Source organism: Panthera pardus, unplaced genomic scaffold, assembly GCF_024362965.1.
Source record: "Panthera pardus isolate Hobbes unplaced genomic scaffold, ASM2436296v1 HiC_scaffold_17, whole genome shotgun sequence".
Classification (NCBI taxonomy): domain Eukaryota; kingdom Metazoa; phylum Chordata; class Mammalia; order Carnivora; family Felidae; genus Panthera; species Panthera pardus.
In genome coordinates, this window is record NW_026526732.1 from 124983227 (window position 1) to 125005406 (window position 22180).

Here is a 22180-nt window from a genome sequence, read left to right on the forward strand (position 1 = left end):
TTCTTCCTCCTTTCTTACATTGAAGAAAACATACCTTATTTACATTTATATTGCATATTACTTCCACCTGATATCAGAGTCATAATTACAGAACATTTATGTTTTATAAAACTCAAAGGTCAAAGATGTCAAATGACAATGTTCTAGGTCCTCAGCATTTAATATTGTTTTTAAAGACCTCATTGCCTTGTATTTATTTCAAACTCAGTAGAGGATATGCTTTTCCTTGTCTCTAATAAGGACTTATTGTTAAATTGACCTAATGTAAACTTTGGTTTCCAAGCTCACATTAAATAGCCTGATAACTTTTTTATAAGTTTCTAAAATAAGCCATCTATTTTATGCATAGCACAAATTAAATTCCTTTCAAATCTGCTTCAGAGAGAAAGGGATCTTTCCACCATCATATTTAATTTCTTCATATCTTGTGCTCATTAAATTCAGAAGTTAATAGTACATAAATAATATATGGCTTTCACTTTATGAATTGCATGTAGAGTGTACACATTTAAAAGCTTATAGGGAAAACGAGGAGAAAAAAAAAACCTAGCAAACCAGCCATGCAAGCCAAGGGGTTTTCTTTTCCTTTACAGCTGAAGATCTGGTGGTCTTTACTACCCTGAAAATTCAATTTAAAAACAAATTGTGGTATCATATGGTTTTTGTGTATAAAATTAATCTCGCTTGATGATCAGTGTTTCCATCCTAATTTTTTTTTTTTAATTTGTATTTTTTTCCCTCAGCGGCTTACACAGAATGGGGAGACTCCCGTAGCTGACGCAGCAAAGCTGTACTGGGTGTTTGTAAGAACCATGCAGTCGGGAATTCTCGGTGTCATGCTCACAGTGCTAATTTATATCCTCCTGTTCATCATTTCTTCTTTGATTTTGTATTTGTACTGTCTCAGGTAAGGTGCTTCAATCTTTTTTGGGTCTTTGGAGTGTTCAGTCTTGTTCTGCAGTCAGGCTGTGAGACTGTGGTTGAAGAAGAGAAGTTAGAATCACATCTACCCATCTAAGATAGAAATGTCCTTGGTTGTTTGTAGCAACTGTCATGAAAATCAGCTGAGAAATTAATTGACTTTTGGGGGAAAATTTCTCCATAATGGAGAGATCACATTTTTCTGCAAATCATTATACTTAGCACTTCCAACTAGGGGCCAACAAGAAACAAGGAGTAATCCCGTGATACCCAAAATATTCTGGTAAGTTTCTTGGGCAGCTCATGTAAAATTCTTTTTTTCTCCTCCTTCCAACCCACTCTCTTTCCATTCTTCTTGCCCCCGCCAGAATCACCAATAGAAGAATCATCCTGCAGCTTTTATCCTGAATGTCATGGGGTCTGGCTTTCCAGTTTGCTCATTTGGCAAGCAATGTATGTGAATGAAAAAGATGAGAGAAGCAACAAATTTGAGGCAGCGCGAAAAGGGCTAGGAACACATTTCACTCTGTTGATGGTGTCCTTTGTTGTGTAGAAGCTTTCGAGTTGGAAATAGTCCCACTTACTCAATTTTGCCTTAGTTGCCTGTATTTTCAAAAGCTATTTTCATATCCGTGTAATCGTTGTCAAATACAATGTCATGAAGCTGGATATCCATTTGCATATGGATATCCAGTTTTCACAGCACCATTTGTTGAAAAGATCATCCATTACCCACTGTATATTCTTGGCATCCTTGTTGAAGATTGGTTGACTGTATATGCGTGGATTTATTTCTGGGATCTTTAGTCTGTTCTATTGGTCTAAATGTCTGTATTTATGCCATCACCACACTGTCTTAATTACTGTATCTTTGTAACATAATCCAGCAACTCCACTTCTAGAGATTTATCCAAAAGAAATACAATCAGGATCTCAAAGAGATATTAGCACTCCCATGTTCATTGCAGCATTATCCACAATTGCCAAGATAGAAAAACAACCTAAATGTTCAACAGCAGATGAATGGATAAAGAAAATATTGTGGAGGGGTGCCTGGGTGGCTCAGTCAGTTGAGTGTCTGACTTCAGCTCAGGTCATGATTTCATGGTTCATGGGTTCGAGCCCCACATCAGGCTCTGTGCTGACAGTTTGCTCAGAGCCTGGAGCCTGCTTTGGCTTCTGTGTCTCCTTCTCTCTCTGCTCCTTCCCCACTTGTGCTTTGCCTCTCTTAAAAATAAATAAATGTTAAAAAAATAAGAAAAAAAGAAAACGTTGTGGACACACACAATGGAATATGATTCAGCTTTGGAAAAGAAGGACGTCTTGCAATATGTGACAATGTGGAAGAACCTTGAGAACATTATGCTAAATGAAATAAGCCAGTCACAGGAAGACAAATACTGTATGATTCCACTTATATGAAGCATCTAAAATAGTCAAAGTCATAGAAGCATAGAGTGGAATGGTGATTGTTAGGGTCTAATGGGAAGGGGGAAATAGAGAATTGCTTTACAGCAGACATAAAGTTTCACTTACGCAAGATGATTTAGTTTTGAGATCTGCTGTACAACATCAGGCCTATAATTAACAATACTCTATTATACACTTAAAGATTATTAAGAGAGTATATTTCATGTTAAGTGTTCTTACCATAATTAACAAAGAAAAAAGTGCTAGGAGGAGGTCAACACAAGTGTCTCTGAAAGCATACATAGAGCAAAGGAACCAAGACAGGTCTGGAAGAGGATTGGGGCAGAAACCAAAGACATCAGTGGAAATATAACCCTTGAGTAATTTTCAGAGGTTTCATATAATTTGGCTGGAGAAAAACAGAAGAAAACACATTCACGGGCAAAGGAAAGATGTGTGAACCCACGTGATTGTGAGAAAGTATGACGTATTTGGCCACTCCAAAGTTTTTTAATATGGCTGGAGTACAAGATAAGGGACGATGGCAGTTGGCTGAGATAAGATTAGAAATGTAGTCAGGGACTAGATGATAAAATTATTGAATATCAGGGTGCCTGGGTGGCGCCCAGTCAGTGGAGCATCCAACTCTTGATTTTGGCTCTGGTCACGATCCCAGGGTTGTGAGAACGAGCCCTGCATTGGACTCTGCATAGGCCCTGAGTCAGGCCCTGTGTTGAGCATGGAGCCTACTTAAGATTCTCTCTCTCTCTCTCTCTCTCTCTGTCTCCCCATTTGCCCCTTTCCTGCATGCTCTCTCTCTCTCAAAAAAATATTAAATATCATGTTGTGGAGTTTGAATTTGTTCTAATGGTAAGGTGAAAAGAATGGAAGATTTTAAATAACTTTAATTTTAGGGCAATAACTCTACTAAGAGAAAGGAAAGTGGATTTAATAGTGGTCAGGTTGAACTAAGGGAAATCTAATGAGAACGCCGTGAGTATCAAGAGCCTTAACTAAAGAGAACGACATGGGAAGTGGACCGTTGTGGCATATTGAAGAAATAGGTGACACACAATAGGACCTTTGGCCTTGTTGGAAGTTGAAGATGAAGGAAAGGATGGCATTTAGCATAACCTTAGGTTTTGGAGTTGGGTAGAAAGGTGGATGGTGGTAGCATTCTCAGAGACAAAGATTATAGAGAGTAAACATTTGGAGGAGGTAGACGGTGAGTTCAATTTTTATTCATATTGACCTTAAGGTATCTTGGCTATTGTCAAGGGAAAAAAAAAACATAAGAAGTCAGATCGATGAGTGTAGAGCTCAGGGAAAACAATAATGACCGTGAATTCATGTGGAGGACATCTTGAGTGTCATTGCTTGTAGGGTAGATGCTTGATTGCAGTAGGCTGAGTGAAGAATAAGGACACAGAGTCAGGATTTGCTGACTATGTTTGTTTGTTTGTTTTATTTTTAATACAAAGCTATGCTGTAAATGGAAAATGTGGAAAATGGTCGGAAAAAGATATTTTTTTTATAAAAGAATGGTTTTTAACATGGGTGTGGTCTGAATATATTTATGTGCATATATGAAAATTCTACAAGGAGGAAAAATATTGCAAATGCTTAAGCAAGGGAGAGTGACTGAGTGAGGAAGTCTCTGAAGACAGGAGGTTGAGCACATATGGAGACAAACCCGGGACTTTATGGGGCGCCTGGGTGGCTCAGTCGGTTAAGCGGCCGACTTCGGCTCAGGTCATGATCTCGCAGTCCGTGAGTTCAAGCCCCGCGTCGGGCTCTGTGCTGACAGCTCAGAGCCTGGAGCCTGTTTCAGATTCTGTGTCTCCCTCTCTCTGACCCTCCCCCGTTCATGCTCTCTCTGTCTCAAAAATAAATAAACGTTAAAAAAAAAAATAAAAACAAACAAACAAACAAAAAAAAAAACAAAAAAAAAACAACCCGGGACTTTATGAAATGAATCTTGTCACTCGATGTGATAAGGGAAGAGATAAGGGTGAATGCAATGGCATGGGGGTTCCTGGCAGGGTGCTGAAGGAATTCACATATGATAGCCATTGTAATTTTCTGTGAAATGGGAGATGAGCACACCCCTCCATTCTTCCTTTCTTAGATCAACAACATAGCTGCCTTAAAGTTGTACATCCCTGGGGGAGAGAAGACAGTCTTCCCTGATCATTCACTTTCCATTTGACTACTAACTTGTCCTATGGCCCCAGGCAAGGATGTTCATTTGCTAGATTTCTGGCATTTTCTTGTGTAACTTGTTAAGGATGACACATATGTGTAGCTATTACAAGAGGCTCCACACGAAGCATTACTCTATTATTTAAAATGACTAGGGTCTCCTAGAGAAGTTGAAGAAATCAAATAGTGTATCGTACAGTTTAGACTTTCATAGGATTACAAACTTATCAGATAATGTTATGTACCATTTATTACCATATCAGTATACTCTTCTCACTTATAGGAAGGTGGATGTTTACAACCAAGCATTTTTTTGTCCGAGGTTCACATTAAAAAAAAAATTTTTTTAATGTTTATTTGTTTTTGAAGGGGAGAGAGAGACAGAGCATGAGGTGGGGAGGGGCAGAGAGAGAGGGAGACACAGAATCTGAAGCGGGCTTCAGGCTCTGAGCTGTCAGCCCAGAGCCTGACGTGGGGCTTGAACTCACTTAAGGTTCACATTGTTATTATCAAGATTGCTTGTGAAGTATGGAAAAATAAGCATCGAATTTATGCACCAAATAGCTAGGATTTAATATTTTGCTGCCTCAGACCAAGAGTTGTTTGCTTTAAAATAAAACAGAAGGGTTACCCCCGGGAACGTGTGTGTAGGAAGGGTGGGAAGCCCTGTGATGGATGGATAAATGATAAGCGAAAAACAAAGGTAAACGAAGTGTATGGACATCATAGAGAATGAGCCTGAAAAAGTCCAGGAGGAATAAAGAAGTTTTATTCACTCTCTCGACCTTAGCCCCTCACTGCCTTCCATGCCGATCCTATTCTATCAGAACCAGGCATGCTCGGTAACCCCCAGGTTTTGCTTGTGTTTAGAAGCAGGTGCCCTCAAAATATCTCTACATGGTGATAGAGATAACAGTAATCTCCTACAGGGAAAATACCTGTATTCTTCGTAGGCATAAAGTCGCTCTTATAAGTCAGCTGAAAGAGCTCTCTTTACTGATGTTTGCACAACGTCTCTCTCTAAAACGCTAAATAGCTGAGTGGCGCTGTTCATCTACACAGCAAACGCTGCCACCAGTGGAGGCATCTGGTCAATGAAGCAGGGTCTGCTGTGGCCTAAAAGTAGACAAAATGACACGAAATCACAAGAACTCATCTTGTGCCAGTCTGGATTTGTGCATGTTGACTGATGTAGGTTGGCATTCTTAATCCAAATATTGATTTCTACAAAGCTGAAGTTATTCTGTAAGAATAATTACATATGTTGATTTTACCCTTAATATTCTATGATAAATATTTTCATATTCTTTACTTACTTCATGAACATTTAATGCCCACACATTTTTTTATAGCATATAAGCAGTATAAAATATTTAAATATTTATTTATTCCTGGACAACAGATTGTTTCTCATTTTTTTTTTTTTTGCATCTTATGAATAATTCTGATGAACATCTTAAGACTCAGGGTCTTGTTCACATTTTAGATTATTCTTTGAAGAGTGTCCTAGAGACCCAGAAACACTCTTCCAGACAGTATGATGTTTATAAGACACTTGATCTAGTTTCAAAATTGTGTTTTACAGACTTTGTATGCATTTATACATGCCAGAAGCACATGGGGATCTTACCAAATCACATTCACATCATGTATTAACTTTTTTTAACCTAATAGAAGAAATGGGATCTCATCTTTTTCTACATATGCTCTCTTTTGTTTCTAGTTACTAAATATTCTTAGTAGGCTTAACGCTCAGTTGTATTTTTTCTTTGTGAATTGCCTTTTAAATGTCTCTTTGCCTCTGCCTTTCTTTCTAAAGAGTATCCAAATGTTTTCTTTACTGAGTTATATGAGTTTTATACATATGACACAATTAACTCTTTTGTCATATTTTAACATATTTAACACATTTTAGCATATTTTAATTCTCCATTTGACAATTAACTTTTAAATGTATTTTTGATAGTTTAGAAAAATAGCTATTATAATTAATATGCAGTAGAGCCTTTTGATCATTATTAGACTTATCTAAATGTATCTTAAGGTAAAAGAATCCTTCCTCATTCAGAAATTCTGTAACTATTTACTTCTATTTTTGTAAAATTTGTATTTCGTTCATTGAACCCCTTACCATAAGCCATGTAGAGTTCATTTGATACAGATAGTGTCAAGATTTAAACAAGACACCTTTTATTTTATTTTACTGGTCTTTTCTATAAGTTGGTATTATCTCTAATTAGCTGTTGTGCTATTTTGTTTTACTTTGAGAAATTTTAATTGTCAGCTTATGTTTCCAGTGTGATAAATGGAGCTCCTCTTTGGTAGAGCCTCTTTAAAAAATTTTACCTTAAAAATGTTTATTTATTTTGAGAAAAAGAAAGTGGGAGGAGGGACAGAGAGAGGAGAGGGAGAGAATCGCAATCAGGCTCCAAGCTGTCAGTGCAGAGCCTGACGTGGGGCTCGAACTCATGAACTGTGAGATCATGACCTGAGTCATAATCAAGAGTTGGACGCTCAACTGACTGAGCCACCAAGCGCCCCTAAAAAATTTACATTTTGACAAACTTTAGATGGCCATCTTATAGGCATTGGCATGACGAAACACTGATGACCGTCTACACCTCACAGGGTGCTTGCTTCATTTGCATCACTGTGCGTCCCACATAACCCTTCTGAGGAAAGCCTTTGTTGATATTATATGGATCTGTCTTCTTGATATTATATGGATCCCTCTCTTCTAAATCCCTTATTGGAGTCATCCAGAAGACCTACAGGCTGCTTACATATTTGTTTATAACATTCAGAGAATGAGAAATCACAATTTAAATGTCAGATTTGTTTAAGCTTTTATATTCTTGGGAGCTGTACACAAATCGGAAAGACTGGTACTCAAGTTAATTAGTTTTTGGGGTGTGGATGTGTCTTCCTAATTATTGACTTAATAGTTTCAAATAGCCTTATAAATTTTAGTTGCGGACACTTATTACTTAGGAAAATTAATTTGGATGAAAATAACTTAAAGGTAGGTTTTGATGAGGATATTATGAGCATATCCATTGTCTAGGGAATACATATAAGATAATCAAAGACTTTCCACTTTCCGAATCAATCTTCTTTAAAATAAAAGCAAAATATTATTTATCATGTAGGGAAAAAATTCTAAAAATTCCCTAACTACTGTAGAGCTAAACAATTTTCATATCTCCTGAACTTGCCACCTCGTGATGGGCACTCAGTGCCCTGCTTGTATAGGAATATATCTATTTAAAAGATTTGGACGCTACATTGTGTCAGCTCCAGCAAACTGAATGATTATAACCAAATTAGTTCATTGCTGTGGGTCCAGATAATTCATTGATCGTTCATTATTCAAAAGCCCATCAGTATCCCCGCTCTGTGCCTTAGGCCCTAAGCTCTTCGGTGTGGGCAGCTGAGTTCCTGCTATATGCTGATTCCCCTTCTGTCTTTCCTTCAGCAAGTAGAAGGATCTATTTCTACCCCAACTAACCCCATCTGTAGCTGCAAGAAGCTGGGTCGGAGATAAACTGAACATTTTTTGACATAATATTCTCTTGTAAATATATAATAAAAGTGGCTCAGTTAAATCTAAATCTTTCGTCACTTGATAAATTGGCTTTTGGTAAATTGACCTTCTTCTGATACCTCTAAGATAAAAGAAACTAAAATAGTCTACCACAATTTTTTTTAAATTTTTTTTTAACTTTTTATTTATTTTTGAGACAGAGAGAGACAGAGCATGAACGGGGCAGGGGCAGAGAGAGAGGGAGACACAGAATCGGAAGCAGGCTCCAGGCTCTGAGCCATCAGCCCAGAGCCCGACGCGGGGCTCGAACTCACGGACCACGAGATCGTGACCTGAGCTGAAGTCGGACGCTTAACCGACTGAGCCACCCAGGTGCCCCTACCACAATTTTTATTTTCATCCCGAACTCGCAGGAAACTGGGTATGTGAGTCTTGACCAATGGCAAGCAAGTGTCAAAAAGGTATGTGTACCTGGGTAAAGTGACAATGTACACACTCTCTTTTTGGCACAGTCCATATCTCTGGCATGGGCTTCTTTTGGGCCACTGGAATGAGAAATGTCCTTTCCTACTTCTATGTAAGTATCTCCAACTGATAGTGTAGGTCACGTGCACGAACCAGCGTCATTCCCTCTTTCTCTCTGTCATATCCTGTATAATCCATAAAACTCTCTGTGAAGGATTTTTATCTTATCACTAAAATCATTGAACAAACAAGTGATCAAACACAAAGAACAACTGTTTTGCTTTGCTTCTACAAAATAATGAGGACTACATGTGCGTCAAATGACAGGTTACACTCTCAAACCATGTATCTAAAATGTTACATAAGTAGGTCAGAATCAAAAAGAAATCTAGTGGCAAAATGACATGGAACTAGGACTGCAAAGGGCAAAGGTGTTGACTGTAGAATTCACCATTGTCTTCTCTGTACCCAGAAAAGTGTTTAGAACACAATAGACACCCAACAAATATTGGTTGCAATGAAAACACGAATAAAGGAATGCATTTTCTTAATATTGAAGACGTGCCCCTTTCAATAAAATATGGTTCACAGACTGTAAGTTCAAATGACTCTAGTCCCCAACTGCTTTTCATTTTTAACTCTTCACTGGAATATAATGAGGAGGTGTGAAAAAGACATACACACAGCTCTCAGGTGTGTTAATCTGACTTATCCAAGTGATAAAAAGAATAGATTTTAAATTTGAATTCTCTGGCAACATCCAACTTCAAAAAATTACAGCCCAATGTGCAAAGAGGAGTCGAAAAGGAGTTGCAATGGTGCCCACAGCAGAGTAAATGAAAAGCATTTATAGGCATTGTATGCAAAAAGTCCAGAGGACCCAGGGGAGGGCTGAACGTGTCATAGACACAGAGTGCTTTGTAACTCCCTTCTTGGCGGTTCTCAGCTATGATTTGGTGTCTCCAAAGCTCAATTCCATTTGGCCCAATCTTCGTCCTCTACCACTCTCTCCAACTCATTTTTTCTCTTTATTCATCTGGTGAGTAGGTTCATATGAGGCTTGCTTAGATGCTCAGAACTGCGGATGGATTCTTAGTGATTTTGGTCACATTTGTAAAGGAGCCATCGTTCTGCAAGGACACAAATGGTTGAAGGTGCCTCAGCCTTTAGTTTGACTTAAGTGCTTAGGCAGCATTTTTTTTTTTTTTTTTTTTTTTGTCATTAATAGTGATCATGAGTCAGGACCTCTCACCAGCCCTGTGCTTTCCCAGTGGTCAAGGCCACACAGCTGAATTGATTTGAGAAAATGCCACTGCAGTTCTTCTGGTTCACCCCACTCTTTAAACTTTGGGTTTTCCTGTAAAAATGATCTGCCTACAGTAGCACCCGGGTGGCTTAGTGGGTTGAGCGTCCAACTTCAGCTCAGGTCATGATCTCATGGTTTGTGAGTTCGAGCCCCGTGTCAGGCTTGCTGCTCTCAGTGCAGAGCCCGCTTCGGATCCTCTGTACCCCTCTCTTTGCCCCCTCCCCCCGCCGGGGGTGTCTCAAAAATAAATCAACATTAAAAAATAATTGATCTGCCTGCATCACCTGAGTCAGCACCCTCACGGGAATAGAAGACAGTATGAACTGGACCTCGTGGTCATTAGAATGAACTACTGAACCAGCAAGAATAGAATTCTAACTCTAATATATAGTGAAAAATTCAGGACCTGCTAACATCATTTCCTTTTCAAAGATGAGGAAACCAAGCCTTAGTGACTTTACGTAATTTGCCTAAGGCTGCACAGGAGGCCAGTGGCTCAGCTGATGTCCACACGCAGCCTTCAGACGTCCGGAACCTGCAATACTAATTGTCCCTCGTATTTCTTACTTTTTCTACACAATGAGAAGACTTAAATTTCATATTTGTGGTTAATTTTCACCTAATGAATGAATACAATGTCGTGGTCTGATACCTGGATTGAAGACTGTTGGGCCTGGCTTGAATCTTGGCTTATGTGTCTTTGGCAAGGGTTTTACCTCTATGATTCTTTAAAATGTGGACAGTAAATAAAGAGTAAAACTTTGTTTTTTAGAGTCCACATATGAGTGAAATCGTGTGATGTGTGTCTTTCTCAGTCTGACTTATTTCACTTAACATCATAGCCTCTAGATCCATCCATGTTGTTGCAGAGGCATGATTTAGTCCTTTATTTTATGGCTGGGTAACATACACACACACCCACACATACACCACACTTTTTTTTTCCTTCCATTCACCTGTGGGTGGACCCTTATGTTGCTTTCATATCTTGGCCATTGTAAATAATGCTGCAGTAAACATAGGGGCACATGTATCTTATCAAATTAGTGTTTTCATTTTCTTCGGGTAAATACCCAGTAGTGGAGTTATAGGATCAACCAAATAAATTAATAAACAACAACAACAAAAACCAGAATTAGACCTGTAAGTACAGAGAATAAACTGATGGTTGTTGGAGGGAAGGGGTTGGCAGGATGGGCAAAACGGGTGAACAGGAATAAGAGACACAGACTTCCTGTTATGGAAGGAATAAGTCCTGGGAATAAAGGGCACAGCACAGGGAATATAGTCAATAATATTGTAACAATGTTGCATGGTGACAAATGGTGGCTACACTTGTGGTGAGTATAGCATAAAATATAAAGAAGTCGAGGGGCTCCTGGGTGGCTCAGTCGGTTAAGCATCCAACTTAGGCCCAGGTCATAATTTGGGTCATAATTTCACGGTTGGTGGGTTTGTGCCCCACATCGGGCTCTGTGCTGACAGCTCAGAGCCTGGAGCCTGCTTCAGATTCTGTGTCTCCTTCTCTGTCTGTCCCTCCCCTGCTCCCACTCTGTGTCTCTCTCTTTCTCTCAAAAATAAATAAACATTAAAAAATTTTAAAAAAGTAAAGAATTTGAATCTCTATATTGTACACCTGAAACTAAGGTAACATTGTGTGACATCCGTACTCAATTTTTTTCTTTAGAAAAAAAGAGTAAAACTTTGATCTGCTCCTTGGGAGTGACTTAATTGATTTAAATAGTATATTTCTAACAGATTTGTAATTTAGGCAGCTCAGTTTAGTTCTAAAATTCAGTTCTTTCAAGATATACATGAATTTAGTCCAACGATTTAGAACTTTCAATTAACTTTGACAATTCCACATATATATGTCAATAGGACTTCAAAACTGACATTCTGAAAAGAAATTAATTGTCTTCTACTCCAAATCACTTCATCTAGGGTTCCCTGTCTCAGTAAGTGACAAGATCACCAATCCAATTCTGAGAAAGAAAGAAAGAAAGAAGAAAAAGAAAGAAAGAAAGAAAGAAAGAAAGAAGAAAAAGAAAGAAAGAAAGAAAGAAAGAAAGAAAGAAAGAAAAAGAAGAGAAGAGAAGAGAAAAGAAAAGAAAAGAAAAGAAAGAGAAAGAAGGAGGGAGGAAAGGAAGGAGGAAGGAACTTGGGGTCTGTCCTCAAACTCTTCCTCTCTCTCACCCTCCACTCATCCTCTCTAGGTTCTGACAATTCCTTAACTCTTGAACTTGTCCATCGTGTTCTATCTATAGGCTCCTTTCCTTCTCCAATATGCCCTGATCTCTCCCTTGACTTACCATAACATTAGTCTCTTTGACTAGTCTCTTTATATTCCTTTTTGTGCCTTTTAATCTATTCTCTTCATTAGAACCAGAATGATTTTTAATTAAAAAGTATTATATCAAGGCTTGCCTTAAATCCACATAATGGCTGCCTATTGCTATCACAATAAGAGCTCTCTTGACCTGGGCCCTGCCTACCCTATGTTATACTACCCTAATACTCTGTACTTTGTTCATCACTCTGCCATCTTCTTGCAGCTTTCAGGGCCCCACACAGGGTCCTCTCCACCCACTTCCTGGGATACTCCCCTACCCCCTTCCTTACTGCTTGCACTTACCAAGTATTTGATGTTTGGTAGGCATATGTGAATGTTTGTTGATTAAGGTAGTAAATTAATGAGGAGTGAATGAAGAGGATGATTGTCCCCTTAAAAACATGAGACCACTCATATTTTGAAGGTTATAGAACTCATAAACCTGTGATAGAGCTATCTCTGGAAATGGGGGTGGAGGGGGGTTGACGACTTCCCATTGTGTGCACATTTTCATTTTCTCAATTTCTTTTCTCTTTTTCTAAAAGTATTTTCCCCTTTTTTATTTTCTCTTTTTTATTCTTTTTTTTTGTATTTCTCTTTTTTGCTATTTAGTATGATTTCAAACCAAAGCCATTTGAATTTCAATTAGTGTTAACAGAATGGTGAGCTTTCAAGTGTTTCCAGAAAGCCAACAAAAGCTTCCTCCATACATATAAAAACATTCATGTCATACACCTCATTTAAAATATTCAACAGGGGCGCCTGGGTGGCTCAGTCGGTTGAGTGGCCGACTTCGGCTCAGGTCATGATCTCTCGGTCCGTGAGTTCGAGCCCCGCGTCGGGTTCTGTGCTGACAGCTCAGAGCCTGGAGCCTGTTTCAGATTCTGTGTTTCCCTCTCTCTGACCCTCCCCCGTTCATGCTCTGTCTCTCTGTCTCAAAAATAAATAAACGTTAAAAAAAATATTCAACAAGTCTCCTAAAGAATATGTGAGCCGGGACACCTGGGTGGGTCAGTTGGTTGAGCATCCAACTCTTGATTTCGGCTCAGGTCATGATCACAGGGTTCTTGGGATCAAGCCGTGCATTGTGCTCTGCATTGAAAATGCCAACCGTGTTTGGGATTCTCTCTTCCTCTCTGTCTGACCCTCCCCCACCTCTCTCTCTCTCTCTCTCTTTCTTTCAAAATGAATAAATAAACATTTATAAAAAAGAATATGTGAAATCTGTTCATATATTCTTTTTTATAATTAAAAGAATAAGAATAAATTTTGGCAAGCACATGCTATTCAGAGCTATACCTGAAGCATTCTAATGTACTTACACCAGTAGATAAGTAGTTTTATGAGTAAATTGACTACAGTATTTATAAAGCCATACTGCTGAACTCATTTGTAACTTTTGGAGTTAAAAGGAAGCAATCATATTTGATTCTTTTAAATTTATATATATATATATGTATATATATATATACATATATATGTATATATATACACACACACACATATATATGTATTTTCTTTTAGAGCTGGTTTAAGTTACAGACTCCATCCTTTTTCATGACCCTTAAAATACTACATTAGCTAAATGTTCACACTTGTCCTTTTTAGCTTTAAAAGAAATGTCACATCCTAGGTTTCTGTAAATGACCCACATTCAGATGTGAACCAAACATAATAGCTTCTGCCATTCACCAGGCAATGAATTGCTTCAAATGTAGGACACAGGGCAGAGGACTTTGTAAATTACTTTGTTTCATTGGCCATCATCAGAACCTGTGGCATAATATGTGACCTATTTCTATAAACAATAATGCCTAAGGCTTTATGGACAGGTGGAATACCGTTTCTCTTTTAATTACATTTTGAAGAAATAATTTAAAAATGTAAAATTTTCAGACACTTTGAATAGTTGTATTGTTAAAAGAAATCCGAATTTGTAACCATCATCATGTAATGATATAGACTATCATAAAATATTAGCTTTTTATTAAAGAGTAACTCAAACCTATAAAAATTGCTAAAATAATACACTGAACTTTCATATTCTTTTTCTAATTGCACTACTTAAAATTTTTCCATGTTTGTTTTTCCTTTTCTCTTCTCTCATCTACTATGATTTAGTATCTTCAATTTTATATAATTCAACCTGATTTTTATACACACATGCCTACAATGGCAGAAAATGCATGGAACTAAATGTGCATCTGTGTGTGCGTGTGCGTGTGCGTGTGCGTGTGTGTGTGTGTGTGTGTTATTTCTGACCCATTTGAGAATAACAAACTTTCATAATTAAACATGATCCTGGAAAATTTAAACTCCATATTTCATTGACTGTCTCCAATGTGTTTATACAGAGAAATTAGTCTGTTGCTCTCTCTCATCAATGTCTCCCAATGCCTAGTTTATTTATGCAGTTGAAACTGTTTAGACATTGAATGTCTTTATAGAAATTTACTTAACATTTACTTGGACTCTAACTTTCTAAAAAGAACTGGAGAAGTGAAAGTTTGAGATATGCACCACTTTTGATCAGTACGGCCTGTGTAAATATCCAAATGGATAAAATAACTCACTTTTAGGTAAATGTTATATCGCTTGACTGATTATATTATCAAATGAATTATATAATATTCAACACTCGCTTTATTTTTAAAATTTTGCACATATAACTACAGACTATTTTTTTTCCTTTTTCGTGAGAACTTGCTCTACAGACCTGGAAACTATGCTAAACACTAGTAATGGTTGGTAAGTTGACTGATTCACAACCCATCACAAAGCTTTTTCACTGGAAAATGCCACTCAACATAGCAAGCAAAAAATGTAAAAGTAAAACTAAAACGCAATTAATCTTTGTACAGCTTTCCACACTCGAATGTGCCAGTTTGTTCTCTGTTCAAACATTTGTGTACTATCCTGTAGATCCCTGCTTGGATGTTTACATAATTATTCTTTCACACAGAATGAAGGAGATATAAAGAGACGACAGACATTTTCTGGGCAAAAGGAACAGAAGTTAGCAGAAACAGGACTGTGATTCCTAATTAATTCAAAGTTAATTGCGTTGTTGATAATCTTGCACTTAAAATCTTCATATAGAAAATGTTTATGGCAGCAAATTGACAGTAATTTAAGTACATTAAATCTTACTACCATTAAAAGAAAAAGATGAATGTTACATTAAGCAAGCTTAAGAGAATGGTAAAGACTAGTTCTTGTTTAACAAGACAACCAGCAAATCATTCAAATGGCCAACCTAGAATCTCAAAGCACAATAAGAGTAGTAGTTGAATTTCAAGATGGTACCAAGCCATATGGCCTGTCTTGGGCCATCAGTGACACTGGCTGGCAGTTTTGCTTTTATTGCCACTCCGTAATGAACGCAAAATAGGGGGAAAATAAAAGACACATAGATCTTATTTGGCAGGTAGGGTCAACAAATCTATTTTTACTATTTTGGAAAGAATCAAGATAGAGTTCGTTAAATGAAGATATGCATTGTATTGGTTACTTTCACTGAAGAGTCAGATGGTGGAATGAAATGAACCTTGGCATTAGCCTGGGTTTAAATGCTGTCTTTGTTACTTATAAACAGCAAGACTAATTTTTTTTTTTAATTTTAGTGTTGTATTATGTAAAAGACAGGATTAAAGCAAGGCTAGATAAAACAATGGATGTGAAAGACCACCATTATAATGGGAACTCAATCAATTTTAGTTTTAATCATCTACCCTGTTTAAACCAAATAGAATTATCCTGATCATTGAAATTAAATACTTACAGATCTCTACTTTGTACAGAAAGGCATTTCCATGTAATGCTTAACTATCTTGGTACTCTAATTCATAACTTGGGCATTTTGTAATAACTTTCCAAATGGGTAGTTTATTGATACTGTGATGCATTGTGTTTCTTGACTTGGCCTGAGACTGTTAGTAGAAAAATGTGTGCTGCTTAAACTAGGTCCAGGTATACATGGTGAGCCAAGAGTACACTAAGTCACAGGATGAATACGGTATTTCTCTAGAGTTTCAATTTTGTTCAAAGTTTTATAAGACAAAGCATACGATATTAAAGTAAACATACTGCTCAATCAGGAATAGAATACATATTTTCTCTTTTCGGAACTTAAGCATATTTAGTGGAAAAATGTTATAAGCATTGGCCTAATTGGTATTTATAATACTCACCTCAATGTTACTAAAGAAGTATTAATGTTTTTCAGTAAGATACTTTGTTGTTACTTTACTAGTGTCACAAGAAGCGCAGTGCATTTCTAAATTAATATCTGGAGCTGTTTGGGGAAGTTGGAGACAATCAAGTAAACAGTTTATCTGTTTAGGTGCCTCACTAAAGCTATCCATTTATCATTCATGTTGGAAAACAACCAATTCAGCGAAACCTCTGTGCCAATGGAGCTGGTCCAGTGGGGTTTCTACCAAAGGGGGACTCAAACCAACTCAGGGAGAAAGAAAGAAATCCAAATTTAAGTTTCCTTTGCCAAATCCCTCATGTTCGAATTAATGTGGATATCCATAATACAAATTAATGGCTAAATATTTCTTAACTTTCTACAGCCTATTGCTTAGGCATCAAAAATCAGAAATAGTAGGCTTATGGGAGATAATGGCAAAAAAAAAAAAACAACCAAGATTATTCTTTGATGTTTAGTGGAGGAAGTTATTAAATTATTTCTGGACTCTTAGTCAAATAATTTCTGAAAAATAAATGGGAATGATGAACTAGAATAGAATACATAGAAATTGATAGAAGAAACATAAATTGTTTAATGCTTTTGGAAGAAAAAAAGTTTACAATATTTGGGGAACAAAAATAACAGGTAGTTTTGTTCTTAGATTGCACAATGATTCTTGGATATTGGATGTATTTCAACGCATCCATAGTGAAGAAACCAAGTTTTTCATACCGTATGATTTGGAGATTTCCAATCAGGAGCTCAGTTACATAGTGAAAAGGTCTGAGCAGTGGAGAGGAATCAACGGTGACAGAAGGAAGGTGAGTTGGTTTGAAGTAGATTTGTTTTCTGACTGCGCAAGAGAAACTCATTCTGTTGGCATATCAGTAAGTTGTTAAGTTTCCTCACATTGTTCTTGAAGCCATTTATTATTGAATTTGACTGCCACCACTATACAAATCTCGCAACTCAACTGTATATTGATTATTTTTTATGAGTTGAAATGAGGAAACATGGCCAGGTGGTTCTTAGAGTGCCGCAGTGTTATTTTCTTACAGAAATATTTATTGATACCTGCTGTATATATATTGGGCCAAATTACACAAGGGTGGTGAAGAATATAAAAGAAGCGAGGGACAGACTTCCCATATGTGACATAATTGTTGGCTTCAGTGTCATCTTGGGAGAACAGGAGGAAGAGAATATTATTTCTGCTTTTCTCCTTTGATGCCTTTGTTAGTCAGTCCTCTTGCTTTTCTTCCCTCTTTCAATAATCTCCTTTACAGACTTCTTCACTCCCTCCATCAGCCTCTTCTGTGGTAGTATCTCCCGGGGCTCTGTACTTGATTCATTTCTCTTCTTACTCTACACACTATCCTTGTGTTAACCCCCTTTGAAACGGATCTTCCAGTCTTTCGAAGATTATTATGTGCGTATCTCAAGGCTACACCTCTCTTCTGAGTTCTAAAGTAATATAACCCAGCAACCTATTTGATATCTTCTGGTGCACACCCCAAAGACACCTAAAACCCAGTATGTTCCAAGCAAAATTGACTTAACATGTATTGTTAATTGGCAAATGCATTTCACTTGTCTCACAAAACCATAGCATTTACACATCCGTAATGCACATGGCATTTTCATCTGTTCTGAATCCTAAATATCGCAAACTCCTGAGTTTTTTCTAGACTTTTGTTTCCGAGTTTTTTTTTCCAGTTTGATCATCCAGTTAGTTCTACTGATTTTACTTTCTTAATATCGACTCTTCTCTATTTCATTTGCTTCTGTGTATCTGTGACCTCGATACCCAACTTCTGAAGACCAGCAATTCTTTGCTAACTGCTTTATCTTCAATCTCACGCTGCACTTGCCACATCACCATACCGGCCATGAATTTATTCTCTAGAACGTTTCCAAAGTGCAAATCTGACCCTGCATTTCCCTGTCATAAACCCATTGCCTGAAGAATAAAAGCCAAAATTCATACTATTGTGTTTTTGACATTTGATGTGATTCTCCAGTGATGTCTCTTGTATCCACATTCCTCCCCTCCCTTCTCAGCCATCCTCTTGCCTGATGCCTCTTACTAAAATATCATTAGTCCGTACAAAAATAAGGATAACTTGCTACATATGTTATACTCTTTTATATTACCCTCCATTCCTCTGTCTTTGCAGAAGCGTCCTCCCAGCTCCTCAGATATGACCTGGCAAACTATTTCTTCTTCCAGGCTGAGCTTGAGCGTTGCTTCTATGGGGTGTCCCCAGAGAGGACCAACTCCTTTTTGCCAAAACCTGGTTTACCTGACCCTTCTAACACATAAATTAACAATTATCTGCCTGTGTTTCCCTCTTCTTTTTTAAACTAAGATCTTCTTGTGCGATAGAGTGTCTTCTCCATTTTGTGTTCTTGATCTTTAATAATGTCTGTAGAACACAGTACATTTTTGCTATCTATTCGTTTAGTACATAAATGAATGCATGCATGAATGATTGAATAATTGAACATATTTAATTTGTCCATATAATGAACATATAATCTACCTCATTCCATTCTATGTCTTATAGAAACCTAAAAATTAGCTTTAAAAAAATTCCACATAGATTTACTATTAATATATGCAATATGTTTTGAATTCTGTTAAGTTGACAGATAAATATAACATTCCAGTAGACATTTTGATGACCACTGTCTCTGACTTGAAATAAAACACATTTCACTTTACCACATTCATCCGGGTTTCTTCTTCAAAAATCCTTGGCAACAGCATAATTTTTAAAAGGCCCAAATCGTTGTGGCACCCAGCTGGCTCCGTTGATAGAGCATGCAATTCTGGATCTCAGGGTTGTGAGTTTGAGCCCCACGTTGGGTGTAGAGATTACTTAAAAAATAAACAGAATTTTAAAAGGCCCAAATTGTTTAAATAATCCTAAAAGTTAAGCAAAGAGCACTTTCTTTGTAGGATAACGTCAAAGTGACTGGGGTAGGTAGAGTATATTTATTTCACTGTTTTGTTTCACAACATGGAAGTTTAGGAATTTGGAAGCAACCCAAAGTTGAGTACCAAAATGATTTCAGTTGAACAACAGGGGGAGAGGAGTGGGGATAAAAAGTGGGAGAAAAAATGAATGTTTAGGTGCTAGAAGGAAAATTAATGGAGATTGTGAAATTCCTTAATTCTTTAAAATTAATATTTATCCCCTTCTTTATAAAATGGCTTAGCTGACCCATGATGGGTAACCATAGAACTCAGGAAAAGAGTGGATACACTGTATACACATTGAGATGGATGAAAGAAAAGACGATTCGTTTAAATGCAGCGAAAGTAAATAATTTTATCAAAGGCATTTGTATCTTAAGTAAAATACTTTGGCTTAGATTCTTTGGGGCTATTAACAGAAATTAATATACCCAGATAAATTGCTGTTGTCTCTTCCCCAATATGTATAGACTCAGCATCCATCAGTGATGAGATTCAGAGATGTTTATGCAAATCATCTGAACATCTGTAGAGCACCTGTTATTTCTTGTTGGGGGGGGGGTTGCTGTTTATTAAGCATACAGAAGCATTCCTACACTTAAGTGAATAGACATACATATTTTATTTGTTGTGTCTCTTCATGACCTGGTATTTATACTGTGAAGACTTCCTCTTACTGATGATTAATTTTTTAATGTTCTTCTTCTTAACCTGTTTCCTGTTTTTGTTTGTTCAGTTTATTTCAATAGGGAAGCAAGGTAGTCCTGTTGAATCATTGATGTACTAATTTCAAGATACAATGCTAGTTTAATTTAGAATAATCATCTAGAATCTAAAATGCTAAATTAAGAGTGGAACAGACACTTTAATATCAAAGCATTTCAAGTAAGTAGTCTAGAATTTTTGCACTTTAAAAATTTGATCTAGATCGTTGCCACAGTAGCAGCTATTAAGCACATGCTTCTCATTTTTATGCTCTGGATTAAAAATTGCCACACAAATGGACACTTTATAATATGCTTAATTTCCTTTTATTAAATTGATAAATGCAAAAGCACAGAACACATTTACACTATGATGAGAATTTAGGATTATTGCATTTTGTAATTTTTACATTGTTCATACATGTAATTTGTCATTTGTGCAAAGACAGCCACATGATAATTTCAAAGTATTTTAACCATTTTTTTGAAAAGGAAAAGGTCACTTTCAGTAGTCAGTAAAGACATTATTCTATTAAACTAATTTGCCTACATGCAAATTTTGTCATTTTTACCTCATTAACTATTTATCATGAGTAAAAATATATATATTCATGAAGGGGCAGCTCACAGCCTGATGGAATTGGAACTAATATTTTGCAACTCTAATGATTTTTTGCATCCTTAATTAGATAGCATAAGGTTGATATGATTAGGTCAGGATGTAGTGTTTTTCATTAAAATACATTTTAGAAGCTGTATTCATAATCTGCCCTTGCAATTAAATAATGAGCCTATGAATTTAATATTATCGACCCAATTATTATCCCATGCAAACGTATACCTTTAATAAATTTGTGCCGTAGGACCTTCATTAGCAACAGAAGAAATGATATTTCTAGGTACATAGATTGAATGGCTATGGTTAAACTTATGTAATGGTTTGAAACATATCAGGAAGCAAAGCTTCAATACTTAGGAACCTAATTCCAAAATGTGCCTTACTATTTGTTGAAGACTAATTTACATTGTAATTATTTTCTTAAAGAAACTACCACTTTAAAAGGGGCTATTGAAGCTCATAAAAATAGTGGGATGTTAGGCAGAGAAGAAGGGTTGGAGAAAGTTGTGCCTCGTGGGACAGTGGACCGTAAAGTTAGAGATCCATTCAAGTAGCATAATTGGAAAGCATAAAACCTAAAATGTCTATTTCTCACGTGTATGCCTTATCTGGGAACTACCAGATGCAATTAATGAAGATTATTATTTTTGTTGTTGTGTGTTAGAATAGTTTTTATTAATAGGTGGCCAGACAATGGGATTGTATCAGCGACTCTTATCATGACTGTATACAGGGGAAACACAAGCACACATAGATACATACCCTGCTTTCTCTTCTTTGTATAGGTGTTGCTACTTATGTGCACTTGGCTAGTGACTGTAACAATGTTTGAGTTCTTGAGTTCATTCTTGATGAAATTCTGTTATGAAGGTTATATACAATCTATAATTTTTAATAAAAGGAGGCAATTAACAAAAGCTGAATTTACATTTAGTGATGAATTATACAGCAAGGTAAACCAGTGAGTAGAAGTACAGAAGCAGGAAATGCCAGGGCAAGTTTGAAGACTGAAAACAATTTGTTTGGGCTGGAACAAAGGACAGAGGGTGGAAGAAAGTGAAAGATCAGCCTGGAGAAGGAGTTTAGAAACTGGAAATGTGCACAATAGTGGGGGCTATATATTTATTATAGGCAATGGAAAGCCATTGGAAGCTTTAGTAAAAAGAGGGAACTCATTCAGTTAAGAATTTGGGTTGCCTTTGCACTGAATTCTATAATTTGCTTACTTTAAAGTTCTGATATTTTAATGCACTTTGTCTAATAGTACGTAGTTCAATTTTCCACCATTAAGAGTTGTTTATTCAGCGCATGTCCAAATTATCCATGGCACTTCTTACCTATTCAATTCAAGTCAACCCCACAGTCCCTTATAGGTTGTATTTTACATGCCACCAAGGATTCATCATCCTGATCTGCAGTGCAAGGATAGGTCTGTTTCTCAAGTGTCTGTATTGTCTGGGAACTACCAGCTGCAACTATGTTTGTCGTTGTATGTTAGAATA

General features: G+C 36.9%; 1 protein-coding gene across 1 annotated transcript in view; it reads left to right on the plus strand.

The window, feature by feature from the left end:
• Positions 1–1474, plus strand: part of LOC109249552 (uncharacterized) — a 276220-nt gene extending 274746 nt beyond the window's left edge. The window contains exons 20-21 of the mRNA XM_053905327.1: positions 744–907; positions 1354–1474. Coding sequence (XP_053761302.1) covers positions 744–907; positions 1354–1474 — 285 coding nt within the window. The remainder of the gene's footprint in view (positions 1–743; positions 908–1353) is intronic.
• The last annotated feature ends 20706 nt before the right edge of the window (positions 1475–22180 follow it).